Source organism: Sceloporus undulatus, chromosome 5 (assembly GCF_019175285.1).
Source record: "Sceloporus undulatus isolate JIND9_A2432 ecotype Alabama chromosome 5, SceUnd_v1.1, whole genome shotgun sequence".
Taxonomy (NCBI): Eukaryota; Metazoa; Chordata; class Lepidosauria; order Squamata; family Phrynosomatidae; genus Sceloporus; species Sceloporus undulatus.
In genome coordinates, this window is record NC_056526.1 from 88,975,595 (window position 1) to 88,990,582 (window position 14,988).

Below are 14,988 nucleotides of genomic sequence, written 5' to 3' on the forward strand. Positions count from 1 at the left end.
AAATCTTTCTTATCCCTTTTATTGCACACCTCTGTTGCTTTCTCTAACATGAGCTGAAATGCAGATGTCACTCTTTAGCTCAAGCTTTCCCTGTATGAATAGTAACAAGGCTTTGACAAATTTGTCACCATCCCAGCATGCAACCAAAAAATACTTTCACAGTGACATAATACAGAACACAGTATAGACAGTGAGAGGCTCTGTCAGAGTTTCCCTGTTTTGTCTGACTGTCATCTTGCTCCAAAACCAAATAATTGAAGTAAGAGATAAAGCTTGCTTGTCTGCATCTCCTGAGGAACTGAGTCAGCATGCTCAGCCAATAGTGCTGGTCTTCTACTCTATCCCATACATGACTTTCAAGTATGAGCCTTGGTTAGAAAAATAGTAACTAACCAGGAATTTAATGCATCACACTGGTCCTGTTGACATTTATACAAAAAGCACCAAGGCTTTTCATTAAATAAATGAAATTCAAAGCTGAGATCCTACATGGGCCACATAGCTACATTGTCTCCTGATCCAACCCCCATAGCCACCTTAAAACCCAGGCTGCCATACTGAGCAAAGAGGTTCTGTGGTACTGGAGAGTGGGGTCCTGAAGGATGACTCATCCAGCCCCTTCTTTCTGGTGAGTCACGGTGTAATGAGCAGAAACAGGGACCCTTGTGGAGTCCTTTTGCAACTCCTTGCAACTACAGCTTGCAGTCAGAAGTGGGCTGGACACATCATGGACACATCATGGACTGGATGGCCCTTGTGGTCTCTTCCAACTCTACGATTCTATGATTCTATGATAATCTTTCAGGACCCCACTGACGTGTGCTGTAATATGTCTTTGCTTGCTATGGCTGTCTGGCAATGGTGCTCCGATCATAAACATGAATATGAAGCAGTTACAAGATTGTAAGTCTAGCTTACTACATTGTAACTGCCTAACAGGATGCCAGCCCAAGTTTCTATTCCTATAAACTTTAGTGAACACCAACAACTTCTAAAATATCCATTATTTGCTCTCTCTTTTTTTTTCCTGAGAAAAATCCAAGTGGGTTCCCTATCTAGGTGATATTGCCCCTAGAAAGAAAGATTACCTGACCTTTACAAATTATTTATATTCCTGGGAGGAAGCAGTTGGATTCTCCTATTGATCTCCACCTTGGAAATGAGGAATTTTACTGTCTACCTCTTTGTTCAGTCTTTTCATGCCTTCCTCTTAAAGTAGTTTCTTTTTTTCTTGCTGAGAACAATCAGTTCCCCCTAGTTTCAAGTGGAATAGATTTTTCTTTAAACTGGATAGTGGAATTTTAATACAGCTTCTCACCTTTTGAAAAATTCATATAATGGTATGGAAGTTTAGTGAATTTATGTGATTTACTCAAATCTGATCTTATTAGAAGTTAACTTGAACATAAACAGCATGACTATATATTTGCATCATTGGGATGTTATTTGTTTTAAAGGTGGATGTAATGAAGAATGCATACAATCAGGGTCTTGAGAGCGACCATGAGGAGGAGAGCGGAGATGATAGTATTTCACCAAAAGATGTTGGACACAATATCTATATATTAGCTCATCAGGTATGCCATTGCCATGCCCTCTGAATGCCTTGCAGTACAATTCTATATAGGTCTGTTTCAGATAAAAGCCTCAAGGAATTTAATGGTTCTTTCTCCCAGATTAGGTTTGTATAACATGGAAGCTTGACTAGCTTAACATGGAAAATTGTCCTGTAAAATATTTCTCTTTGTGTGTGTGTGTGTGTGTGTGTGTGTGTGTGTGTGTGTGCATTGTGAGAGGGGCATGAAAGAGAAAGAGACAGAGACAGAGAAAAATATCAGAAACATTGTTCTGCCTCATCACCTATATCTCTCAGTGATAGCTCCTTCCTCTCCCTTCCTCCCCTTCTCTCTTTTTCAAGAATAAGCCTTACATTGCATACAGGTTTACTTGTTGGTTTCCTTTTTGTGAGTCTATATAGTGCCATGATTCATTTTTCTCTCTGGCAATAACGTTCCATGCGATGAAGAGAACAATGATACACTCCATGAGATGGTTGATGGATGTGATGACTCTTGCAGCTTCTAATGTTTCATTCCTAAAATGTCAGCCCCAGAAGGAGAACTTGCAGGTTTATCCATATCCTTCATACCCCTGTCTTTATTCAGCAAGGAGCTGAATATATTTTTGTTCGTGCACAGAAACTAAGATTATTTGTTCAATTTGTTTGTTTGTTTCATTTGTATGACATCCTTCTCCCAGAGTGGAATCCACAGGAGGAGTCCCTCTTCCCTGAGCTGCCTTTCAGTTGACCAGGAGTACCTCTGTCTTGTCTGGATTAAGTTTCAATTGTTTGCCCTCATCGGTCCATCACTGATCACAGACATTGATTCACTACTGAGACAGCTTTCTGGGAATCAGATGAGGAGGAGAGAGAGAGTTGAGTGTCATCAGCAAAGTCCCAATGACCTCTCCCAGCAGTTTTGTGTAGATGTTAACAGCATGAGGGACAAAAGAGAATTCTGAGGGACCACACAGGCCAATGGCGAGGACATCAATAGAAGTTCCCCAGCACCACCTTCTGAGTTTTCCCTTCCAAGAATGATTGGAATCACTGCATAACAGTACTACCTATCCCAGAGAGTTGGTCCAGAAGCATATCATGGTTGATGGTATCAAAAGCTACTGAGAGAGGTTCAGCAGAAATAACAGAGACACGTTTCTCCATCCAGTAACCTGCATGGGTCACCCACCAAGGTGATCAAAGCTGTCTCAATTCCATAATCAGGCCTGAAGCCAGATTCTAATGGATCTAGATAATCAGAAACTCCTGGGACAGAGAGATCACCACACACTCCAGAACTTTGTGCAAAAATAAAATGTTAGCAATTGGCCAATAATTATTCAGAATAGTAGGATCCAGGGAGGACTTTTTAAGTAACGGCTTCACCACAGCCTCTTTTATGCAGGATGGAAACTTACTTTACTGAAGTGAGGCATTTACTACTCATTACCCACTCAGCCAGTCCCCCTCGACTTGCTTTCATAGAATATATATCATCCAGTATATATGTGGCGGCTTTCACTTTATTGAAGATACTGTCCAAATCTTTATACTGCATAAATTAAAACTTATCCAGTTATATAGGACAAGCATGGACCAAGATTACATTTATTGGACCTGTTTCAACTACAGCCTCTAGAGGCCCGAACAGACAGGCCAAAATAAAGCTGCTTCGGGTCACTTTGGAGGTATGCTGTTTAAATGACACACACATCTTGAGAGGCCAGAAGCTGCGCCTAAGCTGTGCTCCAGTCCTTAGGACTGGAGCATGGCTTTGGCATGGCTGCCGGCCTCTTATGATCCGTGTGTCATTTAAACAGCATACCTCCAAAGTGACCTGAAGCAGCTTTATTTTGGCATGTCTGTTCAGGCCCTATGTCAGAGTGGATCTGAGCAATTATGTCTGCTAAGTGACTTGAAAATTTGTCACAATGTTACAGTGGCCTTTGTTTTCTTCTTGTGGGTCAGGATAGGCAAGCCTCCCAACCTCTCAAAGCAGTCCACTGTGCAGACACAATGATGGCAGAGAAATATAATTGCTTTGCTTCTACTATTGTCACAGCATAGGCCAGGGGTAGGCAACCTTTTTGAGCTGGGGGCCGGGTTGCTGTCCCTCAGACAACTGGGGGGCCGAAGCCAAAAAATAAATAAGTAAATAATTTTTTTAAAATTAAATAAATAAATAAACCAGTTCAAATGTAGGACAAAATTTCAAATGGAGGACACTTTTTAAAAAACAATGGAGGACATGCTAACAAATTGACTGATTTTTTAAAAATGTTAATATAAATGCATGTTTCAGAGGCTTCTATAGACAATTGCCCCCCTTGCCCACCTCCTCCTGATAGGCCAAAGGCCCCACGCCCTCACGTGAGAGGCCAAAGGCTCCGGCGGCAATCGGCAGCAGGACCGGGCTGGGGTCGGTCCCAAGGCCTTGCCGGGCCGCATCCGGCCCGCGGGCCGCAGGTTGCCTACCCCTGGCATAGGCTTTCCAATGAGCTCTAACCCATGTTTGGTCAAACTCACTCCAAGTCTTCCATCATCACCGCTCTAGTCTCCAACCCACCCATTTCTTCACTGCCAGCTCCCTAGTGAACCAGGAGGCTCGCTGGGCTCCACTTCATGGGAAGGGACACTTAGGGACAATTGTGTTCACTGTCCTGGTCATTTCCCTACTCCAGAGATCAGCCAGGGCTTCAACAGGAGTATCTGCCAAGGCGACAGGAAACTCCCCAATAACTGTCAAGATTCCATCTGGATCCATAAGTCTCCTGGGGCAGACCATGTTAATTGCGGGCACCATCCTTGCAAAGGCTCAGAGTCCTAGTGAGTTTAAACCCCACCAGATAGTCATCTGTCTATGACAATAAAACTACAGAAAGTTCCTCCTCATCTAGATCATCATCATCCCATCCAGAACAGAAAACCAGGTCCAGAGGCTTGGCACCAGATATTACTTGAGACAGACCCGTGACAGATATGAAGTCCTGAGCTGCTCCTGTCAGAACAGTCTCCCTATAGATAGAGATGCTAAGGGGACTCCATATGAAGATATGCCATATGAAGATGCTAAGGGGACTCCAACACTCAGCTAGCCCAGGAAGGGAACCTTTTGGGCAGCAGGGTGGGTGGTATCCTTCTGTCCCAGCAACCCATCTTCAAAAACACACACTTGAACTCAGCAAACTGTGGGATAGGACACCTGATGAGGGAGATGGAATCCTGATAGACCATGCCACTTCTCCTCCCCTCCCCACTTCCAGGCCTCACCTACTGCTATACAGAGAATCCAGGTGGACAAAGCTGGGAGAAGTTAAGCCCCTCCCCAGCTTCATCCAACCAGGTCTCCATAATACAGGCCAGGTCAGCATGCTCATCCAGGATCAAATCCTGGATCAAGGATGTTTTTCCAGTCACTGACCTGGCATTGAGCAGCAGCAATTTCAGTCCAGGGGGCCTGTGGCCAAGGATGCCCAGACTATTTGAAGTGTGGAACAGCTCAGGAGTATCCAACACTCTGTGGCTCTACTACCACAATAATAGGACTGTCTCCCCACATTGTATTTCGTCTGCACATGATTGTCCCAATGGCTGCTCCCTGGTCTGCTTCCCCTCCTGTGTTCTCTGTGTAATGCATTTTATTTTGCTGGCAGATAGGTTATTTTAAAAAGTTATAAAATCCATACACCCCCTCCCTCCCAACCAAAAAGACTAGTCATCATGTTCTCTTCATCCTCAAAGCAGTTCCCCCAAAAGGTGTTTGTTGTTGCCCCTTCAGCAGTAACCCTTCCATTGGTGGGTTTACTGGAGCAGGTATCCAGATTTTATCCCTTTTCAAAGTGATCATTTGCCTTATTAGCCAATAGGGTAATAAATAAATGAATGTCTGGATATCTGGCACCTGATTCTGCAGAGTGCAGATGTCTGGAGGAGGGAGCAGTCCAGCAAGAGAGGTACAGAGCAGTAAGCAGGCAGACAGCAGACCTCTTTCCTATGGTGGTAGAGGTGATTATTCTCCTTCTCATATGCTGACTTCCCCAATAATTTGTTGCCTGTTTATTTGGTCTTTTTTCTTAAGAACCTGGGAAATGACATATGTGGAGTTAATTCACATAAAATAAGCTGTTATGCCCCTAAGAAAAAAACTACTGTAGTTGAGATAATCTAGTGATCTTCATGGATCCATACTGACCACATTGTCTATATCAGGAATTTGAGAAGCATAACACAAATCCACAGTTTCACAGGACAGTGATTTATGCTACAAATGAATTCCCAAACCATGGTAGTAGTTCTCCGATCAAACACACACACTTAAATCTCTCCTGACAAGTGTGAGCTTAAGGATAACTCAAATTAAGACGGTAGAGCACTTCTTCTCCTAATTATAACCAAACATCCATATAACAATCTGTGAAGTCAAGTTGAAATGTTCACTTCAGTAAAAGGAAACAGGAAAATAAATCACACTATTCCCAGCCCCATGAGAAATGAGAAACTATGATTTTGAACATAAGAAATCAAAATTTTGTCTACTAAATTCTTTCCATATGTATCTTTTCTATTTCTTTTTTGATCTTGAAAGGATGTGATTTTTATTCTGTTGTCATGAGTAAAGCTTATTATTGATATTAACACAATCTGTTTGCATACATGACTGTATCTCTGTCATATCCTTTGCTCCGCTTGCATTATTTCAGCTCTTTACAACTATTGACTCGCCATGCTTAATCCAGCTCATCAGCTCCATGTCAAGAAATCTCTTGGTGGCAATATCTGTCTTGGACAGTTTGGCTGCAGTCAGCTAGGCCATGATTGGCTTTATTTTGTGTAAGCTTTGCATGTCTCAGTAGCTAATATAATTTAGCTTGGGCTTTTTGTCCAAGCAGGATTTTAGTTGCCCTCACCCCACACCATGCTTTGCATTCTCAGTGTGGATCACAGGGCCCCATAGAAATTAGACCTGAGTTCCTCTTTTTATTATCACAGATTGCATACTGATAGCTTATTTTGGGGGCTCCCAGGCTCTCTGTTTCTGTTTCTGTTTGGAGGGCAGTAACTGGTTCTGTGTTTTGTTACCGCAACATCCTTTTTTGGCTTTACTTGTGGTTGATCTTACCAGAAGCACAGGACATTCTTGTAAGCTCTTGACCTTCTATGCTTAAAAAGATACAAATCATATTTTCACACTTCCCCCCTGTGTCTTGTATTGTCATCTATAGTTTGCTTGATCCATTAAAAAAAACACAAACATACACAACTCCTCCATGCTCCCTCCACATGCTGTTTTAGGTCACTGTTTCCACAGATCACCAGTGACTGACTTAATTTCCCGCTTGAAACTACTGCTTCCAACAACAGCAACTTCCTCTCACATGTGTTAGTAGTGTGAGCCAGTGGCAAAATGCAAATCTGAAACAATAAAGCTGAACAATTTCTGTGGGTTTAGCATGTGTGACATAATTTCCACACCACAGTGAAGCACTGGTGTGATGAGGTGTGTGAATTGACTGGAAATGCATTGTGTATGTTGTGTGCAACATCATTACTTTCTGTGACATCTTTTTGAAAATGATGTATACAAGGTGAGCAGTGTTTATTATGTACCTGGCTAATGCCTCTCACCATGACTTAAGGAGAGCATCTGGCCTGGGTATTTCAGTGGAAGCTTTGGAGAAGGTGCTGTTCAACATTGCGACCTACACACAGAAACAGACTAGATTCCAGGAGCCCTGGTGGCACAGTATTTAGATGTCTATACCGCACTCACTCACTCACAAACCTTAAGGTTATGAGTTCAATACCAACCAGGGGCTCAAGCTCAACTCAGGCGTGCATCTTTCGCTAAAATGAATAACCAGCTTGTTGGGGGCGATTAGCTTACAGTTGTAAACTGCTTAGAGACTGCTTAGGCAGTATGAAGTGGTATATAAATGAAGCTGCTGTTGCTATTGCTATTCCCTACTGAGATCTGGTCATCCACAGTGAGAAGTGGGGGGCAGATTCTGCTCAATGCCCTTAGCAGTACTTTCTTTAGAGGTGATATTTTATTTTATTTTTCTTTCTCCACACGAATGGATGAACATGATGGAGTTCAGTGATGGATATGAGTAACAGAATATTAAAAAACCATGCAGTACCTGAATGCCAGCATCACCAAGCGAGAGAGAGAGAGAGAGAGAATGTATGGATTCCTCACACAAAGCTCTGAGTATTTATAAGTCATGGTGGCTGGGGGCTGGTCTGTAGTGTCAGCTGACTGGCTGCAAATGTATACTGGTACTCCAACTCAGTTCAGGGATGGTGAGCCTTAGGCCCTGGGGCTAAATCTGGCCTTCTGAGGAGCCCAATCTGGCTCTCTGGGATTTTCTATTATGCCATTGTGTAATGGTTTCCCAGATTTTGTTGTAGCTTGTAGCAGGTTGAATAGCCAGTGAGGTGTAGTGGTGACTGTTGGACTAGTAGTCTGGAAGGCCAAGGTTTAAATCCCTGCTCAGCCATGGAAACCCCAGTGGGTGATCATGGACAAACTGCAGTCTTTCAGCCTAAGAAGAGGGCAATGGTAAACCTCCTCTGAATAAATCTTGCCCAAAAAAAACCCCGTAGAATAAGGTCGCCATAAGTCAGCGTTCACTTGAAGACACATTCCAATAATAATAAAAGTTATTATAAAGGCCTCTCCTAAGATTTAGATACTGGCAATAATAGCTATAAACTAAAATATTCTGGTGATTATGGTTCCACCCTTTCGTTTTTGACTTCACCCACAACTAGAATGCAGACTTCCAAGAACTTCTCTACTCTTGACCTAGGTGCTGTCCTTAATGCACAGAGCCTGATCTGCTGGGTTTGCAGTGGAAACATGAATAGTCAAACAAAAGCTAAGGTACTGAAGCTGCGACTGCCAGGAGCTCTGGTCTGAGACACATATAAATACTTGGCACTGCTTCATGTCAGAGTATCATTTAGTAGAGTGTTCTATTAAAAAATAAAAGAGCATTTTAATAAGCTGAAATTAAAACTTAATTAGATGAGACCACTTAGGTAAACCTAACAATTTCCTGATAGCTTGGAGGCATGATGAAAGCTTCCACCTGCTCCCATTAAAAGAAATTAGCATGGTGTGTTTTTGAGGCTTTTCATTTGCTCTAAACAAACATCAGCTTAAACAAATCTCTCTCCTGATCTTCTTAGCACAGTTGGACATTCACTTCATTGACAAAGTTGTTAAATGGAATGACAGAGTGATTTTTATTGTGAATGATGATGAAAGGTTCTATCTGGATGGTCTGGTAAGCATACAAGTAGCGATAACTCAAAAGACATTTCCCTCTGACAGTAACTATTAGTAGAATGAAAGGAATATGTTGTTTGATCATGGTATATTTGCTTGCCAGACTATAGTAGCAAAATGCTAATAAACTGATCACATGTGCCACAAAATGACCTAGAGGCATACCAATATAATTTTGTGAGTGTAATGCACACAGCCTAGTTTACTCTTCCGTGGTCAGTTCTTTTAGTTCTTGCTAGCAATCCTATGATCCAGGAACTCATACTGTGCATCTTTCAATTATTAATTAAGGGACAATCATTATTAAAAGATCTTGAGTGTGCATTCTTAACATTGAAAAAGAGACCTTGCTGGGTTGGACCATGGTCCACCTACTCCAGCATTCTTGTCAAGAAGCCCAGCAAATGGTATTTGGACAAATGGAAACTGGCCAGTGATTTAGCTGTGGTCTGTTTAGCCCAGGGATGAACAAATGTTGGAGGTTAGGGGCAGCACTGGCTGCTCTGTACCAGCTCTGTCCCCAATGATATTTATCCATGGGCCTCTCTGGACCATTTTAAGCCTGGGGAGACTTGTTTTCCTACAGGAAGTGATCCAGAATTCAACTGTAGTCCACTGCCTATTGGAAATAGGTTTCTTCTGGGTCCAAAACAACCTGGGAAAGGCAGGAAAACACTGAGAAATTTCTTGTAGTAACATGGGTCAGTGCAGAGCCAGAGTATCCACATCTTCCTGGACCCCTTCTTCCCTGAAACAAACCCTCAGCACCACTGTTACTCTTTAATGGCACTGATATTAAATCCAGAATTAGAAAGCTACTTTCAGTCTTCACCTACCACTTTTGATCATGATTAAACAATCTCAACTACAGTTAATGTCACAACTGCCAAACTGCATAATCACAATTAGGGAGAAGAAGTTGCTCCAAGGTGGGGACAGACATTTCTTTGGCTGAATTCAGACTACAGAAATAATCTAGTTTGGCATCACTTTAACTGCCATGGCTCAATGCTATGGAATTCTGGGAACTGTAGTATTGTGAGATATTTAAAACTACAATTCCCAGAATTCCCTATCACTGAACCATGGCACTTGAAGTGGTGTCGACATGGATTATTTTTGCAGTGCTGATTCAGCTGTAGTCTGGCTTCTGTTTTTTAAAATAATGCATCTTAATCATGGGAGGCAGCATAATCACACTACAACCCCTAGGAGTAATTGTCAGTCTTACGGGCTATTTTAAAAACAAACACACCCACAGAAACATACATTGATGGGATTATTGTGACATAATGGAAGCAAACTGGACAGGACAGATTCATCCTTGTCCTGTCAGTCTTATTGTGGAATGTCCATGAAAAAGACAGCAATGTAAGAAAGTGAGCGACCCAGTTATCAACTGGATACATGCAAATACAGCTACACATACTTAGATTTTGATTCAGTTAGGATGAGGATAAAACAACATCTTTCCCCAGTGCAAAATACATGCCTCAAAGAAACATACATGTAAAAACATGCATACTGAGAGAAGTTTACATTTGGGGGTATTGTTTGACACCAGAAAGAGCATTTGAGTTTGTACAGCTCTTCTCTCAACTTTTAAAAAACCCATTCCAATTTCCTGATTTTTGAGGTAGTACAGTGTGCCCGCGCCATATGTGGGCACACTACATGTGGCTTCAAGCTTACACTGAAGTGTGTGACAATAATACATATTGCGTGCATGCCTATGGTGCACACGCCGCTCAGTGCCGTAAGCACATGCCCGATTGGGGTGTGATTATACGTGGAATTTCCCTTACATAAGGGAAGGGCCCACTGTATAAGTAATGAAAAACAGGATGATAATATTTTGGAACCTTAAAACTGTGCTTCTCCCACAAGCTGCTCCTACCACCCTATTTGGAAGGACATCCGAGTTCAGGCTTCAAAAGAATTAGATTTTGGGTCCCAGACTGAAAGTTATGTGCTGCTTTGCTGAGTTTGCAGGGTTTTTTTTTTTCCTTTTCTGAACAGCCTTGCTGATCAGTCAAGTACAGTGACAAAGTGTGGCAGTAATGTAGACTGGTCCCAAGAAGCATAGTTCCCCAGGGACACACATTGCTGCTTACCAGGCCTGATGTTGTCATAGAACTTTTATACTGTGTATATTTGTTTTGTAGTTATCATCCTGCTAAAGACATGGTAATGGTGTCAGAATGACACTGGCTAATTAAGCGTCAGCAGAATCAGAAGCTGCTGTAAGGCAGTTTGTCTTGGATTGCTAAGAATGAAACAGGAAGCAAGGATTGTATCACCCACCTTGTGGTTCATTAAAATGGTATATATCACTACTTTCAGCATGGGTGATGCAACAGAGGTTTGACATTACAGTAATGAGCCTCAGAAAGATTAAACAATGTATATAGGTGCTGTTCCATGGTGAACAGAATCTTCAGGAACTTCTTTTCTCTATATCTTGTTGACTTTCCTCCCCTAAAGAGTATTATCCTTTGGATCATAATTAAGTCCAGCGTTAGCCATGTAGTTCAGCACAACATATTAGCGCAACATATTTTGGTGACTTCAGTGGGACTTGGGGAACAGAGCACTTATTCACTTCCTCAGTTGAGAAGTTTTGCCCAATTAAGCTTTCCTAGTTGTCTTAATTTCTTATATATCTTATATATCCACAGATACAGACTAAATGATTATAGAGCACCGGTATAATTTCCACTAAATTGTTTTAAACATATTCTTGGTTGCTTGGACTGGATAAGAAGAACATCACAATCTTTCATGGGGTGGTGAAATTCCTAAAAAATTCAGAGGCTTACATTTAAAGATAGGTAACAGAGGCCGGGTATTGAACAAGGACTATAGAAGGTGCTCTGAGTCTCAGTTCTGGGGAAAGAGTAGGATACAAATAAATAATAATATTAATAAGGTATGGGTTCCAAACCCTGCTCAACCTTTGAAACCAACTGGATGGCCTTAGGAGTTTCAGCCTTAGAGGGAAACAATGACAAGCCTCCTCTGGATAAATCTTGCCAAGATTTATCCTTTCATAGGGTTGCCATAACTTGGAGTTGACTTGAAGGCACAAACAACAATAGCAAACAGAAGTTATCTGCCATGCTCACATTTTTAAATCCCCCCCCCCTTTCAAATTTTCTAAACATGTTTTGTCAGTGTGGCAAGAAACAGGGTACTTTATCTTTCAATGCCTCTGTAGAGTGGGGACAACATAGCACAGGGCAGCAGTGGAAATGTGCACACCATGGGTGACATGCAGCCTATGTAGGCTTTTTTTTTTTTTACATTACCCAGAGCCACAGTTGGAAAGAATCATACCTTCAGGAGATACACTTTGTGGCTAAAACAAAGCTCAGGATCTCATCTCAACTTCTTTAGTGTCTAACCTAATGTTTCAGAAACCAGAATTGAACTTCTCATCACTTTTGATTTTGCCAGAATATGATTAGTGTGGTCTGTGGCAAGTCCAATGGAAATGTCAAAGGGAATGACTGTGTCTCACAATTGGTATATATTTCTCTGCAGCATATCTTCTCTTGCCTCACCACCACTACCAAAGCTGTCTGAAAGCCCATATCGCCATACTTGAGTTTTTAAGATCTTTGAAGGAGTGCTTTCTCTTGGTCCCACCACCATCACAGATATGGCTACTAAGGACCCAGGAAAGAGCCTTCTTGGTGGCTGCTCCCAAGGTTTGGAACTCTCCATCAAGGGAAGCTCAATTGGCCTCCTCTTTGCTCTCTTCACCACAACAGGCAAAAACCTTTTTATTTAAACAGGCCTTCAGCTTTTAATTGGTTGGGATGCTAGGCCTGTATTGCTGCTTCCACGTTTATTGCTTCATTGTGTTTTAATTTCTTTCTGTTTTGTTCTTAACGTGTATAGGTGTGTTGACATTTTAGTGCTGTTTTTAATCTTTTGTCTTTCGTCTTTCATCTTGCACATTCATTTAGGAAGGGGACTCATGAATGCGCATCAGTCCAACACAGAAAGAAACATTGACTCTAAGAATGACATGAATTCAACAAGAGTAATAATACTGTTTGCCTAAATAGAGACTCCCGTTTTAAAAGCTTGCCAGAATTAACAAATTTTAACCATGCCTACAGTTTAAAAAGGTTGCCAGGTTGGTCTTACTAGAGAGGAGATGTCACAACTTCATTGCCTCCACACAGTTTTGATTTTCTGCAGAGGCAGAATGTACAGAATAGTATTCCCACAAGCTGTTAGTATTGTTAGCACTGTTGATCAGAAGAAGGCTGAGAACCAGGTGGGAACTGTAATTGTGTTGATTATTTATTTATTCAGCATTTCATTTGCAGGGAGAATGAGGATGCAGAGCTATATTTGATAGTTCTTTTGCATCTCAGCTGCAATATTAAATGTACAAAATCTTTAGTCATCAAACTGTTGGCCTTATATTTGCATCATTTCATGTATGAGGCTAAGATTAACTTGATTGCTATTGGATTTTCAAACTTCCATCTGTTAATAGAAACCCCCACCCTGGAGTTACATTTCTCAAGAGTCAGAGCAACATTTATGATTTGAGTTACAGAGAAAAGCTTCAGAACTGAAAAGAGTCTCAAGATATATGCAACTTGCTTTTGATGTAGAATCTTAGTGGGGAATAATCCTTGCTTACTCAGGATTCTTGTGATTGCTAATGTCTAATCACTTTTGGGACTAGTGCTCAAATAAATATGATGCTAGAAAAGGTTCCTTGAAAAAAGATTCAGCATTCCAGAATGCATACATTTAAGATTTAATCTAAATGAATTTCTACTTATAAAAATAGATTTATAATTTCTGAGATACTTTTATATTATTATTATTATTATTATTATTATTATTATTATTATGCTTCCCCCCAATAAAAGTTGGGTCACAAAACAGTTCACAATTTAAAAGAACATAATTAAAAATCATATAAAAAGTTAGCATTAAAATAGTATTAAACTATGATTGTATTAAAACACATTACACATCAAAAGAATAGAATGCCATTTTTAAATCTCAAAACAAAAGCCACATCCCTAATGTAAATACTATATACACCAATAACAGTGGATGTTCCCTGTTTTAACAGAATCAGTATTCAGTTGCAAGCAGTCAAAAACCTCAGGATATTCACTACATTGCCTTTGACTGCTTTATATAAACTGGGCAAAATCTGGTTGTGGTGCCCTGGAACTAGCAGATGGACTGTGGGTTGTTGTTGTTGCTGTTGTTTCTAAAGCACATGCAAATGACATTATCTGACCCTGGTGGCTTGTATTGGGTCAAAGAGAAACCAAGGACACTGTTTTGTACAGTTGAATCCCTATTACTGGCAACAGTACAGAGACCTGAAAGAAAACAGCTCAACTTTCACTTTTCAGATCAGGTTTGCAAGATGTCTTTTAACTTGTAAACCAAACAGCTGTCTCGCCCATAGCTTACTGAAAAGCAATAAACGTACTATTCCATTTTTATACATTTCCCTTTCAAAGTAGCTTCATCCAAACTCACCTTAAACCACACCGCATCTACAGTGGACCCTTGTTATATGCTGGGGTTTGGTTCCAAGATCCCCCGTGGATAACAAAATCCGTGTATGCTCAAGTCCCATTAAATATAATGATATAGCAAAATGGTATCCCTTATAAAAAATGGAAAATCAAGGTTTGATATTTGAAATTTATACTTTTTTGGCACATTTTCAAACCGTGTATGCTTGAATCCTTGTATTAAAAATCCGTGTATAAGAAGGGCCGACATTATATACTGTGCTCTGAGAGACTCGAAGTGTAATAAGCCAACTTTACTGTTGGAACTACAGGTATGTCTGCTTCTTTATATTACAGCAGATACCCTCTGCTAAATGGAAACATGCGATATGAAATGTGGTCTTAACAAAAGGCAGACTCGGTGATTTCGTATTCAAGGGAAACTGCACAAGGATTTTATTTAAATTTGATATAAAGTGTCTGTTTGTCATGCTATACAAATCTACAGGCTTGGTCACCAAGTCACCAAACTTGGTGTGTTATCAAGAAATGAGTATGTTGTAGATCTAACCTGTCAGCGATTTTGGTACGTTCTAAGCACTTATGATTTCCCTATTTTTCAGCTC

General features: G+C 40.9%; 1 protein-coding gene across 1 annotated transcript in view; it reads left to right on the top strand.

Moving 5' to 3' along the window:
* Positions 1–14,988, top strand: part of ITPR2 (inositol 1,4,5-trisphosphate receptor type 2) — a 258,378-nt gene that overhangs the window by 185,927 nt on the left and 57,463 nt on the right. The window contains 1 exon segment of the mRNA XM_042470658.1: positions 1,458–1,577. Coding sequence (XP_042326592.1) covers positions 1,458–1,577 — 120 coding nt within the window.